Below are 27417 nucleotides of genomic sequence, written 5' to 3' on the forward strand. Positions count from 1 at the left end.
AGATAAATGCATTAGTGGAAATCATATTGATGTTATGTGGAACTGTAATGTTAATGATGCTTTCTTATGTTGGCTAATTTTGAAGGCCTGTAATGCAAGTCCCTGAACACTCGCTTTAGATTTAATAGTTTGAATTTCATGTGTGCTGTGGAATCTGTTCTTTCTCATGTTTTGTGTTCCAGGTGGAGAAGTGCTTTTACTAGCTAGAATAATGCTTTTGTTTTACGAGTCAGGCATGGAGAGAAGAAGTTACAATTGTGATTTTTAAGTCGATACAGGAAGGTAGTTGTGCTTCACGCAGGAGAAGGGCTGGGAACCAAGGACACATTGTATCAAAGAAGTTACATCGTGGACACCGTGGAAAAACACTTTCAGGACTGTACTCAGAATGGATGGTGTGATTCGAACTGCACCCTGGGAAAGCTACCTGTGGATAACAGGTCAATAGAAGTAGGGCCAGGGTGCCACTTCTCCTTTGCCTTCAGAGAGACAGCATCCTACAACAAGCTCTTTCTTGCAATGGTAGCTTTATGCTACTTGACCCATTAATGCTAGAGAGACTTCTTAGGAAGACTCCACCCACTGACACCTTTTAATCGGGTCCTTGGGAATATTTAAGTAGGGATGTCACTTTAGCGTTAGAGTAGGGACAGAATTAATGCTTCACACTCATATACCCTCGATGCAGGGAAATTTGGACTCCTGCTTCCTGATTTTCTGTATTCTACTTCTTGAACTAATTGTGTTGTTTATGCTGCACCGATTGAACTAGATGCACAGATTTGGCGCCATGCTAATTCCTTTGTATTTCTGTACCCTCGTGTTGAGGTGTCATTGTGCTGGCGCGTAGCTGGGGGGGGGGCGGACCGCCCCAGGCGGCACTAATTTTAGGGCGGCCGCTCGGCACTGGTGGCCCGTTGCGGTGGCCTTTATAATTTATTTAGGGACAAAGTGTCACTAAATACATTATAAAGTCCGCCGCGGCCGCAACGGCGCGCGGCCGGGCGGCCCAGTTTAAAAGTGCAAGCAGCGCGCTGCGCACTGCGCGCACCTGACCTACTTGTTTGTAGTGCGCCAGTGCGCCAGTGCGTCAGCGCCTGCTGCAAAATTGCCACCATGACGTTCTGCAACTTCTGCCCGCGTATACGCCTGTTGTTGCTTGAAGCCTTGACTGTTGTTGGTCCCAGCCTCCAGGGCCGTCAATCTTGTAGAGCGCGCGCCAGCGCTACCAATGACGGCCCTGGGCTACATTTTTGCCCGGCCCTCGCGATGAGAACGTAGCGGTGACGCGTCACGCGCTTCACCACTACGCGCTCTCGTGAGGACCCAATTGTGGCCTGGGGCAGTCAGTGGCAGTGCTGCTCTGGGTTATTTGCTAATTGCTGGCTGTGGAGTTTGGGTGCTTCAAACGAGGTTTTGTTTATTTTTTCACCCCTTCATCTCCACATGGCGAAAGGCGACAAATCCTTTATTTGGCACTGGTAACCTCTGCCTACTGTTCTGCTGCGTGGATAATTCTTTCTCTATGCAGCACAGGAGAAAAGAAGTTTGTTTATTCCTATTCACCTTTCCTGACCCCTGCAGCTGCTTATCACATCAGGCTGTGACACAAAGTTTGACTAATGGAGTAGTAGGTAAGAGAATGTGTGACTATTTATTTTTCTTTTAAAAATCTGCACAGGCCCAGCAGGACACGTACTTCGTGTGCGCTTCCTTTAAACAGTTTTTATCATTATCATGGCTGATGCAGAACAATAATAAGACAATAACAAATGTCCCAATAACGCTGGTGATTAATGATCCGCTGGAGAGCAATCATTTGTCTGTTAGTATTTTTTAAATGCAGATGAACTGTATTTTATGTGGAAGCTCAGTGGGTTACTGCCTTTGTCACAGAGATCCTTGTGTTACTTGCAGTTCAGAAGTTACAATCCTAACATAGGACAGTGACCAATGAACTGTCACCAAAGAGCTGCATACAAACATGAATGGTATAGTTTTTTTGTTTTGTGATATAGTTAGAACTTCCTCAGTCTTTCATCATTCTAATGTTGCTAAAATGAGTATGTTTGAGCAGGGACACATTTTTATCAGTAAAGCTGACCCCCATGGAATACTCCTTTAAATCCTAAGGTTGTGTTTCCCCAGACCAAACCCTCTCAAAATATACTACCCACCAGTATGGATGACATGTGATTCCTACACCTTGTAATCCTCATTGGCTTATGTGACATTCCCTGTAGACTGATTTACATACTTGTATGATTCATTGTCTCTGTATAATGTGTTCGTGGTGTAAAGTACTGACACACTACACTGATATGAGTAGCGCTAAACAACAAATGCATATGAGAGAGGGGCTACGGAGCGATGAGGGGCACTGGTGGAGGATGACTGCAGGGCTCGAGTCGGGGTACAACGCGGGTGGACGGCATCCCCTCACTTATTTTAACGGGAGCTCGATTACTGGAGCAAATGGAGCCACACATTTACTCTTTGGCCTCTCTGGGGCGAGATCGGAGCTCATTCAGAACGCTGCTCACGCACTGGCTTCTCTGATGCAATGGCATCTAAGGGGGAGCGAGGGGAGGCAATGAGTCTGATGGTGCAAGCCACCTTTCGTGACATCACTTCCTGTCGTGACGTCAGCGTCCCCCCACTTCTTTTTTTAGGACTTGTGCTCTGGGTGACAGTGAGGGAATCCGAGGAAAAGGTCATGGTGTGGAGGGGGAGCTAGGGTGAGATGGGGAGCAGTGGTGGAGGGTGGTAGTGAGGGAGTCTGAGGAGGAGGTCATGAGGGTGAGAGGCTACAGAGAGATAAGGGGCACTGGTGGATGGTGGCAGTGAGGGAGTCCAAGGAGGAGGTCATGAGGTGGAGGGGTTATGGGGAGATGAGGGGCACTTGTGGCGTGAGGCAGTGAGGGAATCTGAGGAGGAGGTCACTAGGGGGGCCATGGAGGGATGAGGGGCACTGTTGGAAGGTTGGATGGTGGTAGTAAAGGTATTTACGGAGAAAGAGGTTATTAGTGTGGCGCCAAAAAAGACTTTCGCATCAGCGCTAAAGCCGGCCCTGTCATGGCCTTTCTGTTTTTGTTTATTTAATTAGCAGTCGGGTCATAAGGGCTACTGTGGAACATACTTTAAAGTGCATGCTAATTATATTTACTGTTATATTCAATGTTTTAAGTTTGAAGGTGATTTTACTAATGTTTTTACCGGGAAAAAGCAAAGTGGAGCCCGATGGTGCCTGATATGGGGCTGGGGCCCAAGGTCAGCTGTGAGATAAGGTGCACTGGAGAGAGGAGTAGTGGATAATCAAGCCTGTAAGAGATTTGGAAAAGAGTGAGTTTTACTGGGCCTTATAAGACTAAGAAGAGGTAAAGGAGGGCCCTGAAGCAGGCCTGCCCAGACATATATGCGACAAATCGAGCCCGCAGTGGCCCACCCAAATGCACTCTTGGCCCAACCAAATAAAAATTCCTGTGGTAAGAATATTTGTGCATGTTTGTTGTGTGGCATTGTTCTGTGGTGGTGACTGTTTTTAAGCTGCCTGATCTGGAGGCATCAGACTGGGCCTCAGTGGGTTTATCCTGCTGGCTACGATGCATGCTAGTATTTTACAATGAACATTTATGTGCGATGGGGATAGGGATATGTATGGTAACGGTTGAATGATCACACAGTGTTAAAGATCCTCAACCCTTTACGTTCAAAGAATGGGTGAGCACAGCTCTAAACGGTTTGAAGCTGAAAGCATGTCTCTCCACAGAGAAGAGGCATGGGGCTTCAGAAAGCATTTCATAAGCGATCAATGACTGGGTGTATAATCATGCAGTCTGTGTGTTCTCTTTTGTACTGCCAGTCACCGGTGTATTCAACTGTGTAGCCTTGGACCGTGTCATGTATGTGCATGTAACTTGCATGATCAAGGTAACTATTAGCGGCGATACTACGTGTCTCTCGGACCTCTTTGAAGTGCATGCCCCCCCCCCAGGGGGGGGGCGGCAATCTGAGGGATAGCCCCGGGCGCCACAAGCTCTAGCTACGCCACTGTCATAATGTCCAGCTAATTTTGGTTTTGTAATAAACTAACTGTGGGTTATAATGTGTCAAGGAGAATTATTGTTTAATTGATTGCTTCGCTAACGGCTTTTCTCCCCTTTACACTTTCATGCTGCAATAAAGAACCATCGGATTGTAACTCTAGACCAGGTCCAGAACTTATGGGCCCGGCCCGTTCAACTGGGACGAGGACAAGAGGCGTAGTGCTAAGGTATGATATCCAACAAACCTCACTGCAACACAAAAAAAACCCTAATTCATAAAAACGAAGTGCCCCAAACCTTCTCCACTAACCTTGCCCTCTAACTCCCTAGTCGGAGCTTACTCTCCATTCTCTCTCTATTCGCCCACCAGTCATTCACATGACCTAACACACCCAGCTACCACCTAAAATATGTAACTCGTTCTGATTCCACCACAAATGAACTACTGACAACAAAAACGAATCACAAGAACCAACCTTGGGTCCCGGAGTATCGTGCTACTCGCCATAAAGTGCTTTAAAGTGTCGCCAGGGGGAGTAAGCGCTATATAAATGCAAATACAATAACAGAACATACTGTAAAAAAAACGAATTGGATGGCTCGCAATTAAATCGAGGTGTAGTAGACGGTAAATCCGCGTGACTCACGAAAAAGTCAGCGAGGACTCCGCTCTAATAACGGGAAAAGGGCTGTTGTTAAAATGTCGTGTGCAATAATAAATTTACAGCTTTACCCTGTACTTTAATCCTCTGCCTGTACGGTTCGGCTACACGCGCAAATGAGCACCTAAAACTACATCTCCCAACGGACGCTCTGCTGGGGGATCAGCATTGCGCATGCCTTGAACTACTGCTGTCCCGGCGGGGGCAGAGTGCACCCTTCGACGATTCAAGATGTTGCGGTGCGGCATAGCTGCGGCCCCAGGCGCTCTCGGCAGGGTCTTCGGGGGCAAGCCCCCAGTGCCCCTCACGACCCTGGAGTGCGTATGGAGACCTTACAGCTCGGGACAGGTGAGACCTTTCGGTGTCAAATGTTAGAGTAGTGAAAGGAGTTCTGACAAGTAATGCTACGAGGTCGAGGTCGGAGAAAGTAGGACAAGGCAGATGAGTCCACCAGGTCTCCATGGAAACCTCCCAAATGAGAAAGGGGTGCCTGGCGCTCTTGTTGTGCCAGCCACAGGTCTTGCAGTACCCACAGTGCTCGGAAGTGGGCACCCTCGCAAGACCGGCTCAAAACAGATGCATCACTGACTGATACTGGTACCTAGGGCTTTAAGTGGGAAGAAAAAAACGTGTATGTGTGTGGCGGGGGTCCCTAAAAGGGGAGGTGCCTATATAATTAAGGGCTGAAACATATACACTAAAATTCCTGTAGAGTCACCCCACTGACACAATTGCCTAGAATCACAACTGAAACTGGTATATGTGACTAGTGCTCGGTGCGCTTTGTAGAGAGTCCAAGGATTTGATGACCATGTATTCTGAACACCTTTTTGCCCCACTGACAAGCACTGTGAAGATACTACCACTGCCCTCAGCCACAACTCGATTGTGGCCTCTTAAAATCACCTGGAAGCGACTAAAACCAAATTATGCACTAGACAAGAGCAATATGCTGCCTGAAAACAACTGAAAGTGTAACAACATTCCGGAACAAGCATTGGCAAAGCCAATAGGTCTTCCCTATGCAAGACCTATTGACTTTGCCAGTACATTTTAGAAATATTGAAAACCTGAGTGGCTGCTGTTCAGCATGACTAAAAGTAAGTGGGTAAATGAGAGTGGAGTGTCGCAAAGTGGAGTAGAGCGTAGTTATGGAGTGGCGTACATTAGAGTCGAGTGGCGTGGACAGGAGTGTCTTGGAGCAGCGTACAGTGTTGTGGAGTGATGTGGAAGGGGTAGAGTGGAAGGTCGTAGAGTTGAGTGGCGTAGAGTCTAGCACAGTGTTAGAGTTGAGTGGAGTGGCTTAGAGTGTTGTGGAGTAGTGTAACGGGTGTTACGTAGAGTGGAGTAGAGTGTTGTAGAGTGGCATATAGCAGAGCAGATTGTCAGAGAGGGAAATGTCAGTGGAACAGAGTTTAATGGAGTAGAGCATCATAGAGTGGAGTATTGTGGAGTGTCGTATAGTGGAGTATAGTGGCCTAGAGTGGAGTGGCGTAAAGTACAGTCGGGCAGAGTAGATTGGCGTAGAGTGCATTGGTTTTGAGTAAAGTGGTTTAGAGTGCAGTGACATAGAGTATAGCTGTGCACAGCAGATTGCAGTGGCATAGAGTGGAGTGGCGCAAAGTGCACTACAGTGGCATGTAGTTAAGTGGCATAGAGTAGAGTGGTGCAGAGTAGAGTGCAGTGTCATAAAGTGCAGTCATGCTGGGTAGAGTGTCAGAGTGCAGGGTTGTAGAGTGGTGTAGTGCAGAGTACAGTGGTGCAGAGAGCAGTGACATAGAGTACAGTGGTGCAGAGTAGAATAGAGTGGCGTTGAGTGCAGTGACAGAGTGCCGTGGTGTAGAATGACGTAGCATGCAGTGGCATAGAGTAGAATGTTGCAGAGTATAGTGGCGTAAAGTACAGTGGTGCAGAATTGTTGGCGTAGGTGCAGTGGCATTGGGTGCATTCGTTTTGAGTGAAGTGGTGTAGAGTGCAGTGGTTTAGAGTACAGTAGCATAGCGTAGACTGCAGCGACGTTGAGTAGATTGTTTTAGAGTGGAGTGGTGCAGGATAGAGCATAGTGGTGCAGGGTAGAGTGCAGTGGCATATAATAGATTTTCAGAGTAGAGTGAAGTGGCGTAGAGTGGCGTGGTGCAGGGTAGGTTGGAGTGGTATCGAGTAGTGGCTTAGAGTGCATTGGCATAGAGTGCAGTGTTGCTGAGTGGAGTGGCGTAGACTGGAGTGGTGTAGACTAGAGTGCAGTGTTGTAGAGTGCAATAGTGAACAGTAGATTAGAGTGGCTTGGAGTACAATGGCATAGAGTGCAGTAGGGTGGAGCAGAGTAGAATGGCATAGCGTAGAGTGGCATAGTGTGCAGTGTCATAGAGTGCAGTGCTGCAGAGTAGAGTTTCGTAGAGTGCAGTGGTGTAGAGTGGCATAAAGCGCAGCAGTATAAAATAAAGAGGCATAGTGTGGAGTGGCGTAGATTGGAGTAGACTGTTTCAGAGTAGAGTGAAATGGCATAAAGTGCAGTGGTATAGAGTAGTGTTTCATAGAGTGCAGTGGTGCTGAGTAGAATAGAGTGGCTCGCAGTGGATTGGCACAAAGTATAGTGGCATAGAGTCGAGCGATGCAGAGTAGAGTGGCGGAGAGACCAATGCTGTAGAGTAGGGTGGAGTGATGTAGAGTGTAGTGGTTTCAGGGTAGAGTGCAGAGGTATAAGAGGGATTGATGTAGAGTGCATTAGCGTAGAGTGGTTCAGTGTCGTAGAGTGCAGTGTCGTAGAGTGCAGCGGCGTACAATAGTGCAGGGTAGAGTGGTGCAGAGAGCAGTGACGTATTACAGTGGTGCAGAGTAGAATAGAGTGCAGCCACGTGGAGCACAATGGTGTAGAGTGACGGAGCGTGCAGTGGCGTAGAGTGCAGTGGCATAGAGTAGAATGTTTTAGAGTATAGTGCAGTGGTGCAAAGTAGTTGGCATAGGTACGGTGGTATACGGTGCATTGGTTTAGAGTAAAGTGGTGTAGAGTGGATTGGCGTAGAGTGTAGTGGTTTAGAGTAGTGTAGTGCATGGTGTAGAGTGGTGCAGCATAGAGGGCATTGGCATAGAGTAGATTGTTTCAGAGTAGAGTGAAGTGGTGCAGGGTAGAGTATAGTGGTGCAGGGTAAAGTGCAGTAGCATAGAGTAGTGGTGTAGAGTAGAGTGGCATCAAGTCGAGTGGTGCAGTGCTGACTGCTTTGGTGTAGAGTGGCTTATAGTGCAGTGCCGTAGAGTAGATTGTTTCAGAGTAGAGTGAAGTGGTGACGAGTAAAGTGGTGCAGGGTAGAGTGGAGTGGTATAGATTAATGGTGTAGAGTGCATTGGCTTAGAGTGCAGTGTTGCAGAGTGGAGTGGCATGGAGCGGCGTAGAGTGGAGTGGCAAAGCAGTGGTGCATAGTAAAGTTGGGTAGAGTACACTGGCATAGAGTGGTGAGGTGTAGAGTGAATTTGCATAGAGTGTTGTGCACAGTAGATTAGAATGGCATAGAGTGCATTGGCTTAGAGTGCAGAAGAGCGGTGCAGAGTAGAGTGCAGTGGCATTGAGTAGAGTTGGGCAGAGTAGAGTTTAGTGGCAGAGGGTGCAGTTTTGCAGAGTATACTGTCGTAGAGTGCAGTGGTGCGCAGTAGAGTGGCATGGAGTGGATTGGTGTAGAGTGCAGTGGCATTGAGTAGAGTGGGGAAAAGTGAGTTTAGTGGCAGAGAGTGCAGTGTTGCAGAGTATACTGCCGTAGAGTGCAGTGGTACATAGTAGAGTGCATTGGTGTAGTGTGCAGTGACATTGAGTAGAGTGGGGCAGAATAGAGTTTAGTGGCAGAGAGTGCAGTGTTGCAGAGTATACTGCTGTAGAGTGCAGTGGTGCATAATAGTGGCATGGAGTGCAGTGGCATAGAGTGCAGTGTTGCAAAGTAGTGTGGCATAGAGTGGAGTGGTGTAGAGTGCAGGGGTGCATTGTAGAGTAGTGTGGGGGTAGATTGCATTGGCATAGAGTGGAGTAGTGTAGAGTAGAGAGTGGAATGGTGTAGAGAAGAGTGCAGTGACACAGTTTGCAGTGGAGTGGCGTAGTGTGATGTAGTGCAGCGTAGAGTGGAGTGGGATAACGTGGAGTATGCATAGTGTGGTAGCACTACTGCCATTACAGACAACACATCTTCAATTGAAATGATGATTACATTTGCAGACACATGCAGTTTTACTGATAAAATTATACAGCGCACAAAAGATAATGTGTGGAAGTGTCATCACCCAGTGTATTGGTTTGATCGTCAACACAGTTAATTTACAGACATTTACGTTTTGTTGAGTGCTAGAAAAAAAAATAACATCTGTACAGCATTCCTCAAGCAGATCCACACTAGCCAGCATGGTTGTCACATAAATACTCTCACTTTGAAGTTAGAGAAAGAAAAATAAACACCAGGCTTCAGTAGTGACTTCCCGAGGGTGTGCGGTGAGGCGGGGCAGGGTGGGCAGTAGTAAACTCCGGCATACGGCGGTGGGGAGTTAAGTAAATAAATATATAAAACAATTTACGTTGCGCATGCCTCATCGCCAACTCGGCGATGCAGCGCGCGCAATGTAAATTGTTTTATTTAATTATTTATTTACTTAACTCCATACCTCCTTATGCCGGAGTTTGCATGAAAAATTAAGGGCATGAATACCGGGCCCGAAAGAGACCCTTTTCAATGTCTGTTTTAAATTACTACCGGGTCTGCGACCCAGAGGGACCCGGCCCACTTAAAGCCCGGCTGGGACCCCCAAGGCGCAGTTATCTGAACTACTGAGCTAATGTGTCATAGTGTTAGGTGTTCATAGTGTTCGATGCCATCTAGTGTAACTGTCTTCCGTACATTTTATTTCATATGGAATTGCTTTGCTGGTGTTAGCCGCAATTAAATTGCATTTATCCCCCCAGCAATTTGATCTCTCTTGTGTGACCGGGCATTTTAAAAGGGTGTCGCGTATTGTGATCATCTATAAATCGTTTACAACATATTTTAGTCCCAGAACGCTCACAGGCACATATCTTTTAAAAACTTTGAATATGGTCATTTTTTGGTCTGACGTTAGCGAGGACCTTTTCATTTTACTAAAGTTAGATTTGTAATATAATTATAGGACATTTGAGTTTGCCCTCTTTTGTCCTCCGCCCACTGCAGCATGAGGCACAGGGTCAGCCCACTTAACCCTTTGCCTTTGTGTTTTCATTGTTTTATATAACAGGAAGGCTCTGCAGCTCCTCCAACAATAAAGTTTTCACAAAAGATTAAAAAACAAACATTGACAAAGCCAAAAGGCTGCCCGCCAATGCCAGACTTATTGGCTTTACAAGTGCTTGTTATTGAAATGTGGCTTAAGTTTTAATGTTCTATCAGACTACAAATATTATTTTAAGAAGTAACTGAAGTCTTTCACATTTCTTAGAAAAATGTGAGCAATACTTTGAAACCGTCTGTCAACAGTCCGTTGATGTCTAGGCTCCCATCTATACACATTGATCAAGCCAGTAGCCAGAATAAAAACCTCCTGCCCTCTGGTTTTTAACCATATTCTGTGTGGTGCCAAGAGAATGGGTGGACAAAAGTAAGCCTAACTTTCCCTAAGAATATTCTGGGGACTGGAGGAATGGTTTGACTCCCTGAGTAAAAAAAAAAAAATAAAAAAAAATAAAAAAAAATAAATGGGGCCTAATTGTGAATTATATAGCATAATTTTGAAATAATTTAGCCAAAAAACGTTGTCCGTCATTTCTGAATGTGCAGTCATAAAATATTAAAGGAATGTCTATTGACCTCTCATAGGTGTGTAGAAGGTCTCCTATAGAACCAATGTGTCTAATTCTACATTAGTATCAACATTTTCAATTTAGTTAAAAAGCCCTTGGTTTTATAAAAATCTCTGAAATGGCACTTGGTGATATGAAAGCACTCTGCAGGGCTTGGTAAAGCTGTACTCTCCTGCCTCCAAATGCTTTCGGATAGCCTTGTACTGTTTCCTCTAAATGAACTAGAAATTCTTGTGAGCCTACTAGCGGTGACCAATTTTTAATGGTGTGAAAAATTATAGCACTATTTTGATGTTGAAGGGGCATCCAAAGTGCACGCTGTAGTCAAGAGTGACTCCCGCCCCTGCTACTGAGGATATGAGAGTCTGACAGTGGTAACAACAGTATTAGTGAGATCGACAGGCCTGTTCTTATGCACTCCTGCGGATGGAAGGCTTCTCTCTCCACCACGTAACGTCTAATCAATCCCAGTCATCTGAGGGCCTTTGCCTTCATGTTTGGGACATTTAAAAGGGGTGCGAACATGGTAACATGGTGCATGTATAGTTTCCAATGGACATGGCCGAGTAAATGGTGGTGTCCTTCGGACACCATATGTGTCTGCAATGACACCATGGTGGGCAGCTTTTTAAGGCTCCCCAGGATCCATCTTAGGTTTAAAACGTTTTTTATTGAGACAAAAAAAACAAACCATGGGGGAGGGGGATAGGAGGTCAGGATACATGGAATACAGTCAAAGAAAAAGAGTGCCGCTCCAGAGGGTTGGCAATAAGTAGCGCAGTGAGTCAGGGGGAAAAACACAGTAAATGAAGGCTAGAAATGCAAGCTATGGAATCCCTACCCGCGTATCCGACACCCCAAATCTAAGCAATGAAAGCCATCAGCAACTCAACAGAACACAATCCCCCCCCTCATCCCCCATCCTCCCAGTAACGAAAAAACCACCCCCCCCCCCCCGTCCTATGGTCCCGCACCAGAGTAATCCTCACCAGGAAGCCACGCACCCCCCCCCCCCTCCCCGGGAGGTCCCCGTCTCACATGTAAACTAGTCCGCAGGGGTCACCGGCGGCGTCAGCCTGAGAAGCCTAAGATACCTCGGGCAGGTGAGCTCCCGGAATTCAGTGGACAGCAGCGCTAGAAAGGGTTGCCACAGCTCTTCAAATTGGTCTATCTCCCCCGCAACCGTAAGCGACAGCTTCTCCATCCCCAGCACATGCCAAAGCCTATGCAACCAACCGGTGATGGAGGGGACGGCGGCTGTGCGCCAGTGGATTAGAATGTTCTGAACCGCAGACCCCAGCGCAATTGCGATCTGCCTACCCCTACGGGACTTCAGTGGGTACATTAGGTCATTGGGGAGGCCCAACAGGACATACGCCGGGAGTCGCGGCAGCTCTATCCCAAAGTGCTTATCCACCTCGTCCAAAACTTCCTTCCAGTAGGCGGTCAGCACTGGGCAATCCCAAAGAATGTGTGAAAGGGTACCTTCCTGCCCGCAGCTCCGCCAGCACCCCCTGTCAGTGTGTTTATGCATTTCATACAGTCTCTCCGGGGTGTAGTACCAGTATGTGGACACCTTAGTAAAGGTCTCCGTAAGGCCCGTGTGATATGCAGAGTGCCGCGCCCGATACGCAATTTTGTCCCATTCCTTGTGGCTGAGTGTCCTACCCAATTCCCTGTGCCAGCGCTCCCTCCCGGGGTTGTAATAGTGAAACGGCGGGGGTTGTAGGTATTTGTAAAGATCGGTGATTAGCTTAGCGTCGGAGGTCCGAGTAGCCAACCACCTCTCATACGGTGTAATTGGACGGGCGGCGGTGGCACGCACCTGGGGCTGGAGGGCCCAGTGCCGAACCTGCATGTAGCGCAATCTGTCCAGCTCCGTCAGGCCGAACTCCTGGCGGAGTTGCTGAAAAGGAACCACTCCTTCCGGGCCATAGATCTGGAAGAGTGCCCTGCAGCCCGCCTGCACCCAGTGGGAGAAAACCCCCGACTCCATCCCTGGGGAGAAGTCCGGGTTGCCCACAAGGGGCGTGAGCGGCGAAGGGAAGGTGGTAAGGCCCCGGGCCTCACAGACCGCGTCCCACACACGCAGGGGGACCCGCGTAACAAAGGAAGCGTAAAGATTAGGGGGGCGATGCGCGCGGCGCAGGAATGGAACCTCTTGTAAGGTGCGGCCCGCCACTGCCTGGTCTTGGAAGAGCCAATGCTTGTCGGACTCCCACCTGCTCCACTCCACCAGATAGCGTAGCTGTGCCGCCTGAAAGTACTTACGGAGGTCTGGAATGCCGAGACCCCCCGCCTCCGGAGCAAGCGTGGAGAGGACCCTCTTCATGCGTGGCCTGCGGCCCTGCCAGACAAAGCGGGAGATGTCAGCCTGCATTTGTCGTATCCAGCCCACCGGGGGTTGGAGCGGGAGGGCCCGGAAAAGATATAGTATCTGGGGCAACACCGTCATCTTGACCGCCGCGATTCGCCCCAGCCAGGACAGCAGGCCTTTGTTCCAGCGGCCAAGCTCATCCTTGATCTTCCTGCCGAGGGAGGCATAATTGGCCGTAACCATCTCCGGTAATGTAGGCGCCAGTAGGATCCCCAGGTACGGCACCGTGGACGAGGACCACTGCATGGGGAAGAGCCGCTGAAGATCCCTCCTGGTACCCGCAGCCAGGGACACGTCTAACGCCATCGACTTGCTCATATTCATTTTGAAGCCGGCCACCCCCGCAAAGGCGTCCAGTTCCCGGAGGCAAGCAGGCAGCGACCTCCTAGGGTCGTCCAAGGTCAACAGGACATCATCCGCGTAGAGACTGACGGTGTGGACGTACTGGCCCATCCGGACCCCAACAGCATCCGGATTATTACGAATCCTCTGAGCAAACGGCTCCATGTAGAGGGCAAACAAGAGCGGCGAAAGAGGGCAGCCCTGCCGCGTGCCGCGCTCGATGGCAAAGCCACCGGAGCTGCACCCGTTGACCCGCACCGACGCTGAAGGATGCTTATAGCAGTTAAATACCATGGTGCGGAACTTATCGCCGATTCCCAATTTCTTGAGGACCAGCTCAAGATACGGCCAGTGGACTCTGTCGAAGGCCTTCTCCGCATCTACGGACAGCAACATCCGCTCCCCCGGGATCCTTGAGGCCTTCTCCAGAACATGCGTCACCCGCTTGGTGTTGTCAACCGTCTGTCTGCCGGGCACAAAGCCAGCCTGGTCCGCCTCCACCAGACCGGGGAGGTGTGGACTCAGCCTGGACGCAAGAATCCCCGTGTACAACTTGAGGTCGACATTTAAAAGCGAGATGGGTCGGTACGAGCCGCAGAGGGCCCGGTCCTTCCCAGGTTTCGGGATTACCGCAGCCGTCGCCCTCAGGAGATCCGGAGGGATGGCTCCCGGTTCGGAGAAAGAGTTAAATAGCCGAGTAAGGACAGGGGCCACGACCGTGCAAAACGTCTTGTAGAATAGCGACGTGTACCCGTCCGGGCCCGGGGCCTTGCCATGTTTCAGCCGCGCGATAGCTGAAATCACTTCCTCAACATGGATGTCCTGCTCCAGGTGGTCCGCCTGAGCCGGATCCAGCACCGGGAGGGTCACCGACTCCAAATAGCCGTCGGCATCCCGTGGCGAGGAGGGCTCCTCAGCATACAGCGCCTCGTAGAAGCCGCGGAAAGATTCCGCTACCTCCGCGTCCCCGGAGACAACCCCCCCGTCCGTGCCCACCAATTCTTTCACCACGCTACGCTGTTGCGCGACCCGGAGCCGGTGTGCTAGGAGCTTGCCACATCTGTCCCCCCCAGTATAGTGGGCATGTTTCAAGCGTAGGGCGGCATACTCCGCCCTGTCAAGATCCAGAGCCGACAGGAGCTTCCTCGCTGCCTTCAACTGCCTCCACACCCTCGGCGCCCCCGTGCGGCGGTGGACCTGCTCAAGCTCCCGGACCTGAGCTGTCAGCTCATCCCTCTTCAGTTGCCGCTCCTTATTTTCAGCTGCAGAGATAGAGATAAATTCCCCCCGGAGGACTGCCTTCAATGCCGCCCACTGTGTCGCCTGCGAGGTGTCAGTGTTGCTATTGTGGGTGAGATAGTCCTGTATGACCTCCCCGATGCGTTGCACCACCGACTTCTTGTGTAGAAGGGTATCCCGGAGGCGCCACACCCCCCGAGAGGGGGAGGCCGCCGGCCACTGGAAAACGCCGGTGACTGGGGAGTGGTCAGACAGGGTCAGGACCCCGATGTCCGCCGCCGTGGCAGCGGCACGCATCGGTCCACTCACCAGGAGGTAGTCCAGCCGTGAATAGGTTCGGTGTGCGTGCGAGAAATAAGAGTAGTCCCTATCCGTGGGGTGCATGGAGCGCCAGAGGTCGTGCAAGTCCATTTCCGCAATCCGGGCCCTCCCAGCCTGGGACAGTTCCCCCGTCTGCGGGAAGCGCTGCGCCGATCTGTCCATCCCAGAATCGAAGACAATGTTAAGGTTCCCCCCCAAGATAATGTGGCGGTCGGGGGAAGCAGTGACATCCACCAGCGCGGAGTCTAGGAAGCGCTCCTGGTGATCGTTTGGGCTATAAACTGAGCCGACCGTAAATGCTATGCCTCCCAGGCGCATGCGATACGCAAGGAGCCTCCCCTTCTGTTCAGCACACTTGTGCAAAACCTCCCCCCGAAAGGAGCTCGCTAGGAGAATGGCTACCCCTGCCGTCTTGTTCGCTGCCGAGGAAAAGAACTGGGTAGGGAACTTAGCAGAACGCATCCTATGGCAATCTCGGGGCAATAAGTGTGTCTCCTGCAAAAGGCAAATGTCCGCCTGCGTCCCCTCCAGCAACGATAGGATCGCTCTGCGCTTCACCGGGTTATTCAGACCCTGAACATTAAGGGTCACTACCTTTAGGCCCGGCATTCCTCGCGGGGATCGGGAGCGCCATGCAATGGGCAGGGAATCAGCGGGTGGGGCGCGCGGGGCCGCCGCGCAGGACAAGCCAAAACAAAGCGGGCATAGACAACATCGGACGGGACCTTCCCAACCCCAAAACAACCCCCTCCCCCACCCCAAACACAACCCTGGCAACTAGCCACCCACAAACTCAAACACCCCATTGTCTCAGTCAAGCCCCAAGACGGGCAAGTCCGTAGAAAGGAACGAAGTGGACGTCCAGCCACTCACCTCCATCCACTCCCCCCCAACCCCCCCGCCCCGTACCAAGCATGTAAAGAAGCTAAAGACATCTCCCCCCGGAGTGTGTGTTAGGCCGTCAAGGCCACGTCAGAGGAGCCGGTCGAGCCCCCGGCCGCCGCCCTCAGAGCGTCGGCCATGTCCGCCCTGATGGTAGGGGAGTCCGGACGCCCCACGCTGGCCGCTGAGCGCCGCCTCGTTGACCTCCGCCGGTTCCGTCTCTCCGAGGACCTCCACGACGGCGTAGCTCCTTCTTCCTCCGCCGCCGTGAGCCCCAGGACACCACAAATGTCTTGCAAGGAGCGTAGCTGGTGTAACACCCCATTCCACCGAAAAATCAGGCGGAAGGGGTGACCCCAAGAGTACGGCGTCTCGTGTTCGCGCAAAAAGTCAGTGGCAATCCTAAAGGACCTGCGTTTCTGCAGCGTGATGGAGGAGAGGTCCTGGTAAAGCGCCACCGGCCGATCCCGGAAAGTCAGGGGCTGTTTCCTGCGGGCCTCAGCCATGATGCGTTCCTTCAGTGGAAAGTCGGGCAGGAAGGCCAGAATGTCCGGTGGAGGTGCCGATGACTGGCGCTGCCGGCCGACCCTATGCGCCCTATCAATGCTGATGGGAAAGTCCGCAGCCTCACCCAGGATCTCTCGGAACAGGGCCTGCAAGTAGCCCCTCAGATCGGACCCCTCATCCGCAGTCGGCACACCACGCACTCGGATGTTGTTCCTCCGAGATCTGTTCTCAAGGTCCTCAGAGTGGGCCTGGAGCTCCACACATTGCTCCCGGAGGCGGAGAACGTCCTGCTGTAGGTGGACTATCTCCTCCGCTCGATGTTGGCCCTCCGTCTCCACTGCTTCAACACATTCGCCAAGGCCCTCCACCTCCCTGCGCACTTCTCGGACCTCGCTGGCCACCTCCCGCTTCAGTGTCTGGAAGTCCTCCCTGAGGGAGCTAAACAGTTCCTCCATAAAGGCCCTCGTGACGGGTGGCTCCCCCCCAGTCACATCCGCCGGAGCCCGGGAGGACCCCGGCGAGGGCTGCGCCCTGTCCCGCAATTGCTGGGCCCTGCCAAGCATGTCCGGCAGGGTACGGTCCCCTTTCTTCGGGCCGCCTCTTCCAGACATCGCTAACTCCGCAGTCGAGCACAGATCCGGGCGCCCCAGGGGTGCTCAGCCGCCGGCAAGCACTCGACGTGGGTATCCCCCACGAGCGAAGTCGCTGCGTCACAGGTGACAAAATGGCGGCCCAGTCCGGTCACCGTCAGCCGCGGGGGCCCGTGCGAGACAACCAAGGGGGCCGCAGTGGGGGGGTCTCATCAGCACATCCCTCCGAGAATCAGCCCGGCAGCAGCGGGGGTCACTTGCATCCAGCAGCCAGGACTCCGGCGAAGGCTGCCACCACTGCTCCTTCGGGGACAAAATGGCGGCAGGGCTGAGCAGGCCAAAATGACCAGGCCCGACGACACCACCGGGCCCCCTGAAGCACCCCACAGTCAAATAAGTTCCACCACCGGCCTCAGTCCGTCAAGCACAGGGGCCCAGGTGGTCCAACCCCGTCAGGGAGTCCGCTGTACCTCGGCTAGGGGTTAGGGGCCCCCGCAGTGCGAGGTGTCGCCGTCACAAGTCTGAGTGCCGGGGCGCCCGTCCCAAGCCTTCCGCACCGTCTGGTCCTCTCCCGCAAGGCTCCTTCAATCTCCGTCGAGCGGCGGGCCAGATCCCCTCCAAATCGCAACTTTCAGCACCAGGCCCAGCCGAGGTGCCCGGACAGCACTCCACTGCGCTCCGCCCCTCGGGCTCGCCGTCGTCCCTTGAACTCGATCGAACTTTTGGGGGGGTTCCCCCGAGGCGATCCGAACCAAAACAGCACCAATATGCACCCCTGATGCTCCGCCACTCTCCTCTCCCGCGCTGAGCCTCAGCAGGGGGAGAAAAGCGTAAGAAAAGGGCTCTAGCTTGGCCGGGCCGGAGGAGCTACGGGAGGAAGCGTCCGCTCACCCCGCCATCTTGGCCACGCCCCCCCAGGATCCATCTTAAACCAGAGAGCCTGCATGTTCTCGGTCTCTTCCCTAATCCTGAACCATTTACTTCTCTGTGTTGGGAGAGTTTGCCTACCAGCCTGTTTTAAGCAACTATCACCCTTATGCATCAACCCAAAATCCAGTCGGTAAAATACCGATTCGGTAATAGCTCCCGGTATTAAGGAAAAAATACCCAATCCCAATGCATCAACCCAAAAGCAGAAATCGCTATTTAAGGAATCCTTAAATAGCGATTCTTTAAATAGGGATTCCTTAAATACCGATTCCTTAAATAGCGATTGCATTTGAGGAATCCCAAAGTGAGATTCCTTAAATGCAATGCATCAAAGTTAAAAAAATTAGCGATTTCGCTAATAGGGGGAGCAAATTACCATGAAGATGAACTGCATGGTAATTTGCAAAAACTTTGAAAAATGCACTTTTGTGCATTTTTCAAAGTTTCATGTTGCGCGCACACATGCCCTTAGAGCATGTGTGTGTGCAACATATGTGCACATATCATTTTCAGGGGTGCAACAGGGTGTCCATTTGACACCCTGGCACCCTTGAAAGTGCTCCCGCTATTAGCGATTCGGTAATACCGAATCGCTAATACAGACTGGCTTTACATTCATTCCTATGGGCCTCCAAGCCCATAGGAATGAATGGGTAGGTATTCCTTATTACCGATTCGGTATTACCGATTCGGTAATAAGGAATATTAAGGAATCGCTATTTGAATAGCGATTCCTACATGCATAGCCTTTTGCTATTCCTTATTAGCGATTCCTTATTTTTCGCTAATAAGGAATCGCAAATGGCATTGTTGATGCATAGGCCCCTATGTTTCCCCCCTTTGCCTGAGTAAAACTATTGCTTCCCCTCTTCCTACAAAGATCTTCATTCCACATGAATCTGACTTCCTCTTAGCCCGTGAGGGAACTGCAGTGCTTAATGCCCACACATGAGGTAATAACAGCAGGGTAGTGTCCCTTGGTTTGGAGGAGACCACCCAAAATATGAAGATAGCAATAATTTTAATTGGTCAGTTTTGGCCACCTAGGAAGGAAACCTACTAGGTCCTCTGACCAAAAAGCTGTTCAACATTTTCTTATCGACTAAGGAGGATCTGTACACCAACGGAGATGAGAAGATCTGAAATTGCGGAGTGGGATCTGTGCTGATTGCCATTCTCCTGATCAAATTTAAGAATAATTCCATGAACACTTGGAAACACTGTCGCTGCTGAGCTGTAAGGAGGTCATTGGACTGTGTCTGTAGAAATGAGTGACTGACTGGTCTCCTGTGAGGAACAAAGCCTTGTTGCAGGAAACGATCCGTGTGAGATAGCTCAATGAACCACATCTCGATGGTCTCCTTCAGCAAACAGACCAGAAATCATGAACCACAGCACAATGTTCAACTGTGCTCAGGGGAAGCCCCTCCCCCTAAATATGGAGGAGGAGCATGCTTCGACCTTGCTCCTTCTTGTACTGTAGGAAGCATGTATCATTCCCAGAGGGTTTAAAGCTTCTTCAATTTCTCCATCTAGTTTGAGAATTTTTTGGGGCTGCTAGAGGAGAAGGTACTGATTCTGGAATCATCGGAATGTTCGTTTTAGTCCAAGCAGTTCTGGAGATATGTTCATTGGAACATAGCACTAACTCTGGGGCATATGCATCAACATTAGCATTTGCGATTCCTTATTAGCGAAAAATAAGGAATCGCTAATAAGGAATAGCAAAAGGCTATGCATGTAGGAATCGCTATTCAAATAGCGATTCCTTAACATTCCTTATTACCGAATCGGTAATACCGAATCGGTAATAAGGAATACCTACCCATTCATTCCTATGGGCTTGGAGGCCCATAGGAATGAATGTAAAGCCATTCTGTATTAGCGATTTGGTATTACCGAATCGCTAATAGCGGGAGCACTTTCAAGGGTGCCAGGGTGTCAAAAGGACACCCTGTTGCACCCCTGAAAATGATATGTGCACATATGTTGCACACACACATGCTCTAAGGGCATGTGTGTGCGCAACATGAAACTTTGAAAAATGCACAAAAGTGCATTTTTCAAAGTTTTTGCAAATTACCATGCAGTTCATCTTCATGGTAATTTGCTCCCCTTATTAGCGAAATCGCTAATTTTTTAACTTTGATGCATTGCATTTAAGGAATCTCACTTTGGGATTCCTTAAATGCAATCGCTATTTAAGGAATCGGTATTTAAGGAATCCCTATTTAAAGAATCGCTATTTAAGGATTCCTTAAATACCGATTTCTGCTTTTGGGTTGATGCATTGGGATTGGGTATTTTTTACTTAATACCGGGAGCTAATAAGGAATCGGTATTTTACCGACTGGATTTTGGCTTGATGCATAAGGGTGTTAGTCTCTAGCTTGGTCTTGGCCCAGATGGTGTATAAACAGCAACGGGTGGTTTCACTATGGTTTGCACACATGTTTGGAAAAAGTACATTGCAGATCACCGGTTTCAAAAGAATCAAAACAAGGGAAGCACTGAATGAAGATCCAATGTACAGAATATAATTTGAGTTTTTTTTTTTTACTTGTCTTTTATTCAATTTTTCAGATATGTAACATTACATGTTGTCCTTCCTGGTCACAAAGTAATAAGAAATCATTTTACAGATTACCTTACACATCAGGTAAGTGATACAGGATATCACCGGGGCCTCACTGTTCGCCCATGTGCTCGGCTCCCAAGCGTCAAAGCTAGGCATGCATTGTCGTGCTTGAGGTATAGGACAACACCCACAAATAGTAATCATGTACAGAAACAAAAATGAACAATACATTTTTTTTTTAAAAACAACAATACCTGGGCAGCGACAGACGGACAGGCAACATTACCCAACAGAATCCTCAGGCAGCAGGTTGAGTAACGATCCAAGTGTGCTACTGAAGCCCCCAACCTCTCGGGGAGAGAGCATCGTCCCATCTGAGCGAGGGAAAGAGGGCGGATATGTGTGCCGGGTAGCCATCACAATTGGCATGATCTGCTGAGCGAGGCGTAGAACTAGACTACGTCGATTTGGCAATAAATGAGCATGTGGCGAACCAGCCTTTGTCCAACTCTCCAGGCCTACACTCTGGGGTGGGTTGGGGGGCAGTTCTGACCTGCAGTCGGCACGTTCCCTAGCATTTCCACCCATTTACCTTGCACTCTCAGAAATTGCACTCTATCTCAACCAGAGAGGGTCATCCTCCGACCCCGTCACGGAATCCTCAAGAGCCAGTCTGCGCGGAGGCCACGTCCCCTTCGTTTGGTCCGCCAACTGTCAGCAGGCCTTCTACCATGGTTCCCCACATCTCCAGGTCACGCTCTGCATTTTTATCAGTGCTGATCGAACGCAACCAGCGCTCTGCAGCCACGCCCCATTAAGAAAGGTTCGCTCTCCACTTATCTGGCTGGAGTGGGGGAGTACAGTGTGAGTCCAGTGTATGGCAAGCGGCACTTTGCCAGTATAAGTCCCAAGAGAGCAAATCTATGGCGTATACAAGCACCTAACCTAGGTATAGGGAGTAGTACAAAAAGACAATGTTTAACTGATGCATCAATACCCACACAAGTGACCTCCTACAGCACGGGGAGCACCGCCTGCCAATTTACTAGATGCCCAGCACAATCCCAGGTTATATGTAAACCAGCATTGGCATAGCCAATAGGTCTCGCATTTTAGAAACTTTGACCTATTGGTATTGTAAGTGATAATGCCTTTTATTATTGCAGGTTTTTTTAAACACATAAATAAAAGGCATTGTCATTTACAATGCCAGTAGCTTAAAATCTCGCAATTGCGAGACCTATTGCATTGCAAATGCTTGTTATTTTAAGATGAGGCAAGGACTGCAGGCAGCCAAAGAATCAACGAGTGTCACAGCAAAACAAAATAACCGGGACAAAGAAAATGTGAGTTTTGGCCTCAACTACTGCTAGCGCACAACTGAGTGCTTTAAAAGTACTTACTCAACTCGGGCATCACCCGCGACCAGTAGACTGAGACACTGCAGGCTCCCAGATTTTGCAGCTTTGTGAATTGGTGCCTCTCCGAAACAATCCTATGAAAAATATAAAAGGCAGATTTTTATTTCCTACCCAGAAGAGAAAATAACATCACGTGAAGTGCCTTAGACGAGACTGGCAGCTGATGGTTAAGACAACAAGCATTGGCATAGCCAATAGGTCTCGCTTTTGGGACCTTATATATATTTAGTTATGCAGCACAATATCCTTGGTGTAACAACATCAACTGTTGCATGGCTAAACACTTATAAGGTCCAAAAAGCGAGACCTATTGGCTATGCCAATGCTTGTTAAACTTGTGAGCACTGTCTAAGCATTGGTTTCACCCCATTAGTAATAGTATAACACCTAAATATACCAACACGCATCAGAAAGGTGTACCGTTAACCTTTGTAAATTCGTTTTTGTTAAAATCTACAGATTTTGCCACAGCTGATGAATTACATGGCTTTATCAGGCTGATCCATTATTATGTGAGAAACGCAGCTGCTTCAAAATGGCATAATTTCAGTGCCCCTGACCTAATGCAGAGGAAATACATTTCTCCTGGTTTTACGGTTTAAACTACACGACATCAGATAAACCATTCAAGAGCAATGCAGCTCAAACAGAACAAGCAAAAACAAACTACAATACTAGACTAATGAGGAGAGGAACACAGAGGGAGGATCGACGGTAGGAAGGTCATGTCTTAAGCTGTTCACACAGTTTTAAGAGAGGGGGTTCTAGTAGAAAGAGTATTGGGTCAGGCATTCCAGTCACTAGCTGAGGCCACCGAGAATGCTCTGTTGCCGAATGTGACTGTTGAGACTAGTGGGCACATTCTGTAGGGCTGGGTCAGCAGAACAAAGAGTGTTGTTGCATCTGAGGTTTGAATTTTACAGTCAATCAGAAGAATATTGGTAACTGGCTTGGTGTACAGTGGCCAGTGGCATAAACAGATTTTGTAAGCGGACTAGTAACCAATGGAGAGATTGAATGATGAGATGGATATGATGTCTACGGGGGTGTCCGGAAATGAGAGGAGCTTGTACATTCCGGAGAATCTTCCAAAGAGTGAAACCCCTATGAAAAAGCATAAAGTCTACCCTGGTTGGTGGGAAAATGGTGACACCAACAGGGAAGCACACATCTATATTAATAAACTGAAGGTAATCGGGTGAGTCTTTTTGATCACAGATTCAAAAGACAGCTAGTATTGCCGCAAGTGCTTGGACCACTGCCAAGACCGTTCAGGGAGAGAATATTCAAGGTGCTACGGAAACTAGTAATGGACAAATGTGTAGACAGGGTTATAATGTAAGTACATTAACTTAGATGACAAGCTGGTGCAGCATCACAAATTGTATTATTTCCATAAATGTTATTGCTAGTGCCACGTTTTGCTTTTTACAGTGTTTCTTGTGAGAACAATAACTCGTAAATTACTTTTAGTTTCTAATGAGTAGAATAGGACAAACGGATGTGTAAATTTACATGCTTTTGGTAATGTTGATCGTGATGGCTACTGTGTTTGCTGTCATGGCAGCATCTAGGCACATAAATAGCACGTCCTTGTTCAGACCCTTTATTTCAAACAATTCTGCTGATTAATTATTGCCGATGAATTACCTTTTAAAGATTCTCTCGAGCCACCTAACAATTTCGATGGTAGTACTTTGAATCATAAAGAAAAAACAGATGCCGCCAAAAAAATGGTCAACCAAAAATCTACCCGAAGTTTAATGACTAGCTTCCACACAATGATGCTTCACAGCCCTGTGAGGGGAAAACAAAATAGCCACTTTACGAATGTACTGCAAAGGCACCCCTTGCAAGCAGCTCTAGGCTTCCTCAGCTACAGTCCTTTTGTTGATTCACTTCAATTAAATAGGCCACAAAATCCTGTTGATGCATTCTATAGCCATCACCAATGAAAGATAGTGTCTAAAAGATTCGATCCCAATCTGCTCTAGAAGCATGTGGAGGCAGAAAGAAAGTGTGCAACTATATATTAGATTATTCAATGTACATAAAAATCTATATTATCATCTATATGAAGTAGGAACCATTTGTAACGGATCAACTGAATTTTCCAGTGCAAAAAGCAATGAAGCTGAAAGACTGAAGTTATAAGGCGAAGAAGTCCTACTTACCCAGGTTGGCTTCTAAGATTGATAGGGTGGGAGAGAGCGCACTCCTTCATTCTGAGGCAATTGGGAGAGAGGGAACCGTAACATGGAGGAGAAAATGTCAGCAAATGAAGTCACATCCAATTCCAGAGCTGCTAAGGTGGCATGAGTGTGCATTCAAGACTACTACATTGTAGTTTTGTATAACCAGCAACTAGTATGAACCATTCATACTAAGTGCACGCACGTTTGTATGTAGTTCACTTTAAAAAAGATGCATTCACTGCCAGCGGCACTCCCGTGATGCAATGTCCAAGTAATGCAGCCGCGTTCCAAATGGGTGACATCCCAGTCTCGAACGGTGCATCAGGGAGCGCTTCTGGCTCAGCACTTTCTATTTTAAAGTCACAGTGCGAGGAATGTGCCGACGCAACCGAGCAACTGCCGCTTTGTGACTCTGCACCAAGGATAAAAGAAAAAGTAATAGAGGGGTCCTAAAGCATTCATGCTCCGTATGCACAATGTCATATGGAAAAAAGAGAGATTGACGTAGATGAAAACAGTGGCAGGGAAGTATGGGCGCGGGACAATGCCCCTGACTTGCTTACCGCTAGTCACAGCAGACGGACCAACAATTAACATGTGGTTTGTAAATGACGTTTGGCACATCCGTCACCATCTCCGGATTCAGAGAAGACAGAAGAAATGGTAGATATCGCGAGATTATAAACCTCACGGGCACCAACAAAAGTGAAGAGGTACAGGGAACGCCTCCAGATATAGGTAAGTGCAATTGGGCATGAAAATACAGGTGGCATTGTAGAATGGAGCGGAAAAGCGTTTATAAATAGGAACAAAATGACTATACAAATGGGCAGTAAATGGAAATAGGCCCAAATAATACCGGCCGCGAAAGTGCGAGCGATGCAAGCATTGGCCGCGCGCGCGCGAGCGGCCGCGAGAAGCAGATGGCAGCTGCGCGCATGGGAAGAACAGTGGGGGAAGAAACGCAAGAGAAGCCCGGCAGAGAGGCACGCATAGCGCGCGCCCGCGCACATGCACTCAAGCTCTAGGCTGGCCAGGGCAGCATTTTTTGAAGCCCTAACTAAAAGTCTCGCCAGAGCAGCGCATGCGCTGGGTCAGGCGAGACTCTAAATCTCTAATGTGCATCAAAACACACAAGCTAGTCTCAGGCCTCTCACAGATGTTCAACAATCACATACATATTTCACTCCATTTGAGCATTGGTGTACTTTGACGCAGACAAAGCTCAAGGAGCCACATTCAAACAATGTCAGTGCTGTGCTGAGTATAAACAACCCCTCGGTCTGTAACAGGCGATATTGTTAAACTGGGAGCTACGGGGTGAATTATTAGTGCACCTTACTCACAACACACCCAGCAGACATTTTTCATGACACTGTTTTTTTGGGCCTGGCTTGACATCGCAACTGGTACCCGTTATTGCAAATATACAGAGTGGACACCGGTCCAGCCAGGGCACTTATTTTCCCCTCACCTCATGCTACTGGGCGTTTGATGCATAATGTCGCTTCTTGTGGAGAGCTTTCTTACAATGCATGAGGAGCTGTTTTAAAATCCCAAAGGGGTATTAATCATAACACATTAAATTAATATCTGAGGTGCGTTGTATACAGAAAGCAACAATTCTGTATTATTTTTACATTGCATCAAGCTTTTCTTTAATATTTTGCACAGTACTAACAATGCAAGCCAGACTTATTGGCTTGGTCAATGCTTGTTGCAAAGAATGTCAGACAGCGCAAGCAACAGTTTCCTGTTGCGCCATAAGATACGAAGCTGAAGGAGAATCAGAATAGACAGATACAGGATGATCCTAAAATCATTTACCTCTGAGTGCGTTCTTCCCTTTTGGCTCACAGGGCCTATGTAAAAGGCCGGAGGAACAGCAATTCAAACTGAACTCTCTGTTCTGTCTACAGAATAAGTGACACATGCGATGTACGTTTGCTACAAGTCGTACGCTAGATGGAATGCTTCTGCATTGTCATGCTCATTCAAATCTGGGGCCTCTCTGCTAAGAAAGAGATCAAAGACACCAATCGAGGCACGGACAGCCATGCCATTATACACTTAGAAGGTTTTCATTTGCTACTATTATGAACTCAACAGCCAAACACACAAGGGTTTTTGGTCGCCTGCCCTGTGGCATATTTCGGTGACTGGCCTTAAAATCGAGGCAATTAAGATTGTTTCAAGTTAGAGAACAAAATCTGGCCTTGTATTGGCGGAAGGCTCATCTCTTTTTTTCCCCAATCAGTAGCATCCCTTTGTTTTTATTTGTTCCAATTCCTTCAGTGCTACCCTAGAGAAGTAATCTGTGATAAATGCTCATAGACAATATAATACATATTTAACATTTTAAATAATTCCTCATCACTGTCTGTTAAACAGACAGTAATGTGTATCGTATCGTATGTGGAAAGTCCAAAATAGCCCAGCCACAAACGGTATTAGTGCGCCTGTATTCCCACTGTGATGTGTACTGTACAGAACATGTAAGAATGTAATGGTTCAATTACTTCGATATCAGCACACAAATTTTGCACTGAAACTGTGTACTGGCACGTGTCTGTCTTTGTGTTTTTTTTATTTTAAAAGTGCTGTCCCCACAGCACCCTTATAAAAACAAGCCCACGTGCCATTTTTGTTTATTTAATCGTGACAAAAGCTCTGGCTGATGCAGGCGTAAAAAAGGAGAAAAAGAAGGAAAACGTTTAGCATGGAATTGAAGACAACAAAATGAAATAAGAAAAAAATAAAGAATAAATGTAAAAAGAACAAATTAAGCGGAAGGAAATAAGCAAGAGAGAGGAAGAAACGCAGGAAAGAAAGACGCATTTCCTCTGCCACACGCACTGTATCTATTTCTGCAAGGTTGCACTGTGAGTGAGTTATTTTCTGTCACTGGGTCTGACAGCTATTAGTTTATTTATTCCAGCTCCCAGTGTAAACAGCACCCCCAGGACACACAAGCAGGGCGTTTGTTCTCTGCCCTCCGGCATCTGTCTCTACATGCTGGCTCATCAGAGCCTGCCTCACGCCGTTCCTCTCACCATGTCAACAAACAGCCAGACGCGCGCCCCCTCTGTATAATGGCTGGCTTAATGGAACTTTAATGGGATTTGTAAAGATTATATTTAAAGTAAAAGCCGCTCTAAACAGCGAAATAGGAGCTCCTGAAGGGAAAACACAGCATTTCATGTCAGGATTTGCAATTCACTCACTGAGCCTTGGATTCATGGTTTATTTCCTTTCTGAAAGTCTATGGCAGCTGAACACAGCCAGAACAATCGCGCGCGCCTCGCACTGAAAGGAGGCCGCAGGGGGAGGGGAGAGAGGAGAGGGCCGGCGCCTGTTTCCCTTGCGGGAGCGAGCAGGAACCATATGTTTGTAATTAACACATGGTTTGAAAGCTCGCTCCCGCAAGGGAATCGCCAGACGTGCACGCGTTGCCATTGGAAGCAATGCAACACATGCACGTTTTTGCCCGCAAAGCTGTGCCGATGGCTAAAGGTCTTTTT

The 27417-nt window shown here is 48.7% G+C and overlaps 1 protein-coding gene across 1 annotated transcript in view; it reads left to right on the forward strand.

Moving 5' to 3' along the window:
• Positions 1–4797: 4797 nt before the first annotated feature.
• AMT (aminomethyltransferase) overlaps positions 4798–27417 on the forward strand; it is a 194883-nt gene continuing 172263 nt past the window's right edge. The window contains exon 1 of the mRNA XM_085625050.1: positions 4798–5056. Within this exon, the coding sequence (XP_085481176.1) occupies positions 4940–5056 (117 nt within the window). The 5' untranslated portion in view covers positions 4798–4939. The remainder of the gene's footprint in view (positions 5057–27417) is intronic.

This window comes from Triturus cristatus, chromosome 9 (genome assembly GCF_964204655.1).
Source record: "Triturus cristatus chromosome 9, aTriCri1.1, whole genome shotgun sequence".
NCBI lineage: Eukaryota > Metazoa > Chordata > Amphibia > Caudata > Salamandridae > Triturus > Triturus cristatus.